The sequence below is a fragment of the Papio anubis genome, chromosome X (genome assembly GCF_008728515.1).
Source record: "Papio anubis isolate 15944 chromosome X, Panubis1.0, whole genome shotgun sequence".
Taxonomy (NCBI): domain Eukaryota; kingdom Metazoa; phylum Chordata; class Mammalia; order Primates; family Cercopithecidae; genus Papio; species Papio anubis.
In genome coordinates, this window is record NC_044996.1 from 34376538 (window position 1) to 34382700 (window position 6163).

Here is a 6163-nt window from a genome sequence, read left to right on the forward strand (position 1 = left end):
TCCTCTGCTTAGAAACCTTCCATGACTCCCAACTACCTTTTGGCTAAACTTCATGAACCTCTTCTAGCATGACCTTCGAGACTCTTGGTGATCTGGACCCCCTTCCACTTCTCCAGCCTTGCCATTAACCTCTCCCCAGCTTCCACCCTCCTGCCAAACCCGCTGCCTTTATAGTGTCTGGTACTTGCCACACTCAACGGTCAACTCGCACTCACCCCTCGAGCCTCAGATCAGGCACCACCTTCCTCCACGAAAGCCTTTTCTATTCCTCTCGACCTGGATCCGGTCCTGCCTCCTGTGCTCCCTCAGCACCCCCTCCCCCTGATCCATCACAGCCCTGCTTCTGTCTCCTTGCTTGGCTCCCCTGCTAGAATGAAGTCTTGCATCATCTGCGGAACTCCACTTTGCTCCCCTGGAAAGAGGTTTCTCGGGGAATTTGCTCTTTCTCTTGGGGTAAGCATACCAGTCTTGCCTCAAAAAGCATACCAGAAATGCCAACGGCTTGATGTGAGGCACGGAGAGCTTTCAGCATGGGAGTTTGTCCCCTGCAGCCAAACCTCAATTTTACATGGAGGAGGTAGGCTAGGCAGTATCACATGATGAGAAAAATCTGTGGGGAAGAGTAGCTGACTACAGGAAAACTATGGAAAGCCGTTTTCGAATCTTCCAGCTAACTTGGTTTTCATTTTGGAAAGAGGAGGGTGAACGCTTGTCTCAGGCCCCCAGATCTGCTAACAGTTAAGATGCTTAGGTTCATACTTTTCCTATAAAGAAGGGACTAATGTTATAAGTGGCCTGTGAATGCTCAGCACACACCAATCTTCCTTCCAAGCCAGGAGCCTGCAGAATCAGCAGAAAGCCCTGCCCTGACAGCCTTCCCCAAGCCCAACCCACCTTGGCAGCTGTCAAGGGGGAGGTTGTGGAACAGAAACCACGGTCCTGCATCAGTTGGCCTCTTCGCATCTATAAAATGGGCACAGGGGTGGAGAGGGTTAATGCCAGATGCCAATGCCAATTGCCAGAATCTAGGAACTGTTAGCCCTCCCTCCTTCAATTACTAAAGAAGTTCATTTAGAAAAGACAAAGGAAGGCCAGGCACAGTGGCTCATGCCTGTAATCCCAGCACTTTGGGAGGCCAAGGTCGGGGGATGACTTGAACCCAGGAGTTCAAGAACAGCTTAAGCAACATAGCGAGACCCTGTCTGTACAGACAGAAAAAAAAAAAAAAAAAAGTAGCTGAGCATGGCGACATGTGCCTGTAGTCCCAACTACTTGGGAGGCTGAGGCAGGAGGTTCACCGAAGCCCAGGTGTTTGAGGCTGCAGTGAGCTATGATCGTGCCACTGTATTCCAGACTGGGTAAGAGTGAGAGATGCCATCTCAAAAATAAAAAATAAAGGAAAGTAGGAAAGTTTTGAGCATAGAGGCAACAGGGCCACCAGGCAGAGATGGAAACATGGATGGATGGGCTCAGGGTGGCGTTTCTGGGCTGTTTGTTAGTGGTGACTTTTTCTCCCTGGTGTTCATGGACTGGGATGAGAGGGCTGGGGAACACGACAGTCCATTGCAAGGGCTACCCAAACCGTCAGGGATACAGTGCTATTTTTAAAATGCACTGTTCTCCAAGGCAGCATGGGTCTGTAGCCAGCAACTGCTTTCCTGGCCTTTCAGGCTGAGTCAACCCTCCTGTAGCCTTATTTAATTCATGCAATTTCTGAATGGGAGCAATTTTGCAAGCTACAATTTATGCATTAAACTTAACTTTTTAAAAAGAATTTTTAAGTGTGAAATATATATATATATATAGAGAGAGATAGGGTCCTACTCTTGTCACCCAGGCTGGAGTGCAGTGGAATGCTTTACTCACTGCAGCCTCCACCTCCCAGGCTCAAGCAATCCTTCCACCTCAGCCTCCCTAGTAGCTGGGACTACAGGCCTGCACCACTACACCTGGCTAATTTTTGTATATTTTTGTAGAGACGGGATCTCCCTATATTGCCCAGGCTGGTCCAGAACTCCTGGGCCCAAAGGATACTCCCGCCTCAACCTCCCAATGTGCTGGGATTACAGGCATGAGCCACTGTGCCCAGCCTTAAACTTAATTTTTTAAATGCTGCTGAGCAGGCGCGATGGCTCATGTCTGTAATCCCAGCACTTTGGGAGGCCGAGGCAGGGGAACACTTGAGGTTAGGAGTTTGAGATCAGCCTGGCCAACATGGCGAAACCCCGTCATTACTACAAATACAAAAATTAGCCAGGCGTGGTGGTGCATGTTTGTAATCCCAGCTACTTGGGAGGCTGAGGTAGGAAAATCGCTTGAACCCAGGAGGCAGAGGTTGCAGTGAGCCTAGATCACACCATTGCACTCCAGCCTGGGCAACAGAGCGAGACTCTGTCTCAAAAAACAATAATAGTGGCCGGGCGCGGTGGCTCACACTTGTAATCCCAGCACTTTGGGAGGCTGAGGCGGGTGGATCACGAGGTCAGGAGATCGAGAACATCCTGGCAAACACGGTGAAACCCCGTCTCTATTAAAAATACAAAAAATTAGCCAGGCGTGGTGGCGGGCGCCTGTAGTCCCAGCTATTCAGGAGGCTGAGGCAGGAGAATGGCGCGAACCTGGGAGGCGGAGCTTGCAGTGAGCCGAGATCGTGCCCCTGCACTCCAGCCTGGGCGACAGAGTGAGACTCCGTCTCAAAAACTAATAATAATAATAGTAACAATAAATACATGCTGCTGGCCAGGCGTGGTGGCTCATGCCTGTAATCCCAGCACTTTGGGAGGCTGAGGCAGGTGGATCACTAGGTCAGGAGTTCGAGACCAGCCCAGCCAACATAGTGAAACCCCATCTCTACTAAAAATACAAAAAAAAAAAAAAAAAAAAAAAATCGCTGGGCGTGGTGGTGGACGCCTGTAGCTATTTGGGAGGCTGAGGCAGGAGAATTGCTTGAACCCAGGAGGCAAAGGTTGCAATGAGTCAAGATTGCATCACTGCACTCCATTTCATAAATAAATAAATAAATAAATGCTGAAGAGCTGAAGAAAGCCCCATCTTGGAAAAAAAAAAGTGCCCATGGGTGTGTCTCATTAGAGGCCACAAATCAAGGTAAATTACATGACTCATCGTGGAAATATCAGAAATGTAAATTTGGAAACTTTTGCCTCTTACCCCCTAACCCAAGGTCCCTATAGGACAACTCTTCTAGGATGAGGCTGGTGCCTGAGGCCAGACCATCAAGGAGCTCAGGACAGAGGTGAACTGTGTGTTTCTCCTCAGATCCAAGAGGGAAATAGCTTCTTCCCTGCACAGTTCTGGCCATTTGTTCTGAGAAGGAGGCCCAAAGCCTGCCCTGGAGCACGAGATCATGGCCATGGGTGGGTGACCTCTACCCTGCAAACATATGCAGCTTCTTCCTTTGTGGTTAGTAAGGGAGGTGGGGGAAAACACTGAAAGGACAGCCTTGTCATGTGAAAAGAACACATATTCCACTTTAATATACATAAGAAGTCACCTGTGATACATGAGAAAAAGTACCAGTTAAGGCTTGGTCGTCTCAGGAGGAGGTTGTCAGAGGCTGACTCTACCCGCACCCCAAGACCCTCATTAATGGCCGAGCCAGGCCGGCAGAGTGAGGCGTTTTCTCTGCATTGGTGGTATGCAATTTTAACTCATTCTTCTAGAGAATGTTTCCTAATAAACCCTGCGCGTCGGCCTGCCCAGAAATGGCCACTGGAAGCTTAACTTGCCCTCTCCCAAGCAGGACCACGATCCCTTCTCCCAACTCCTTAGTCGTGTAGCTTTGGAACTCGGAGCCAGGCCAGCTTGGTCCTTCACTCTCTCTTGGTGAGGTGGTGCCCAAGTCCCCAGGTCCTCCAGGCCGGTGGTTACAGGAGACCTGAAACAAGTACCTGAGTTGGACCCCGACATGTTCTGTTCCTTGCAGGCCCAAGCAGCGTCCAAGGCGCCTCTCTTTCGGTGGAACCCGGGACAACCCAGGACCTAGCCATCGCCACAGCGTCGCGGCCCCTCCTAGCTCTCCAATCTCTGTCCCTGTCAACGGTCCTGGAATGAGGGGAACAGATGGCGGAAAAGGCCATGCATTTGCGCCACCCGGCTGCCCGCGGTGTCCTTCGCCTTGGTCCGCGACGCCGCCGCTCTTCTGCTTGTCTCCACAGCCGTCGCGCCCACTGCGCTCGCGGCCCTCCATGCAGTGGTGCCGCTGCTGTTGTTGTTCAGGTTGGTGCACCGGCTGCCGCTCTCCATCTCCCATTCCTCAGCTCCCGACAGCTCCCGCAACCTCCAAGGCGCGTCGGGCCGCAGGTAGTGGCAGGCCCGGTGGCCGCTGTGGTCGCGGCGCGTAGCGTCGGCACCCAGGGCGCCCACCAGCACCTTGATGACCATGTCGTGGCCCTGAAGGGCCGCCAGGTGGAGGGGCGTGAGGCCGCCGCTGCCTGGGGCGCTCACGTCGAGCCGCAGCCCCCGGCGTAGGGCGAAGTCGTGTACTAGAATGAGCTCCTCGTGGCGCCCGTGCTTGGCCAGCCAGTGCAGAACCGAGTAGCCGGTGATCGGGTCGCCCCGCAGCAGCAGCTCCGGCTCAGCCTCCAGCAGCTCCCGCAGCACCTCATAGCGGCCCTCGGCGGCCGCCAGAATCCACGCGTGCTCCCGCGGTTCCAGGCACAGCCTGCTGCTGCCCGGCCCGCTGGGCCCGCCCAGCTCCTCGGCGCGCTCCTCCGACAGCCACCCGGCAGGAGCCGCCCGCTGCAGCCCCAGCAGTTCCCGCAGCGCTCCCCGCCGGCGCCCTGAGCCCGCTCCAGAGTGCATCAGCGTGCCTGGGAAGGGGGGCTCCCGGGAAGCAGTGGCTGCGGCTTTGCCCCAGTACCTGCCCAGGCTACCAGTGTCCGCTCTCGAGGGGCGGGGCTGCGGGGCGCACCGCAGGCTCTGCGCGGTCGGCGCGAGAGAGGCCATGGGTGCCCGGTTCGCAGCCCCTCCGGGCTGGGCCATGGTCTTGCAAGCTGCCGCCGCGGACGTCCCAGTGTCCAGCGTTAGCTGCCCTTCTCGGGCCCCAACAGGAGAGGAACTGGCGCTGGCGTTGGGGAAGGAAGCGGCTTGAGCAATTGGGTTCAGAGGGAGGGAGCAAAGGAGAGGAGGAGGAGGAGGGAGGGAGCTAGGGGAGGGCCCCCGCTCAGGCCTTGGGGGCCGTGGAGGGGTTTGAGCTCCAGCCAAGCCCCCAGGGCAAGCTCAGCTCCAGCGCCCTGGGTACCGCCGCCTCTGCAGCTCCCCCGGGTCGCGGGCGGTCCCACCCCAAACGGCCAGGTGAGCTCGGCAGCCCCGCCTCCAGCACCGAGGGGCGGGCGCGAGGACGGGCTGGGAGCTCGCCTGCGGCCCTGGAAGCCCCGGTTCTCAGCATCCCAGCCGCTGCTAGGGTGTAGAGGCTCGAGGGCGCCCCTTCCGCAGCGGGCCGAGCTCGGCTTCCAGCCATGGCCTCCCAAAGCGCGGTCCTGGAGCTCCGAGGCTCTGGCTCCCCGCCCCCTTCCTTCGCCCTTCCGTCTTATCTCTTCAGGAGTCTCCCTGCACTTTGTCCCGGAGTTGCCTTTGTCCCGCGCCTAGCATTCACGCAGGCAGCTCGACTGCCCCTTGTGACTGGCTCGTCTGCCTGCTTTGCGCTTTTTGCGGCCTTGACCCTCCCCGCAGCGCCCGGGGCTGCCCAGGATTCCAGCAGAGAAGCCCAAGACCGGGGTCCAGGCTGACGCTCTTCCAGGGAACTGGGGTGGGATATTCCCCTTCTGCACCGCCCTCTCTGCCCAGCTCTCCACCCTCTTCCCTCCCGTCAATTTTCCCAGGTTGGCTTGGAGAAGCAGCTACAGGTGAATCTGAGCTGGCGCCACGGGAGTGCCCTGTTCTCTTTAGAGATGCATCCCTGCTCTCTCCCCAGGACCCCGCTTTCTGCAAATTCAAAGCTTAGGAGCTTTTTTAAAAAAGGATATTTTTTCTTTTTTACTGCTAATACCAGCGTACTCTTTGCTCTTCCCTTCCCTTAGTAAATGGTAGTTCTTGCCTCCACACCCCCACCATGTTAAAGAGCTCAGTCAGTGAGCAACGGGGAGCCAGAGAAGATTGATGAGCCAGGGAGAGACACAGCCATGATGGAGGTTGTGTTAAAAAG

General features: G+C 55.8%; 1 protein-coding gene across 1 annotated transcript; it reads right to left on the minus strand.

Moving 5' to 3' along the window:
- Positions 1-3463: 3463 nt before the first annotated feature.
- SOWAHD (sosondowah ankyrin repeat domain family member D) lies at positions 3464-5532 on the minus strand. The gene has a single exon (XM_003918204.5). It carries the CDS (start codon positions 4999-5001, stop codon positions 4054-4056), a length of 948 nt encoding a protein of 315 aa, XP_003918253.3. The 5' UTR covers positions 5002-5532; the 3' UTR covers positions 3464-4053.
- Between the last annotated feature and the right edge of the window lie 631 nt (positions 5533-6163).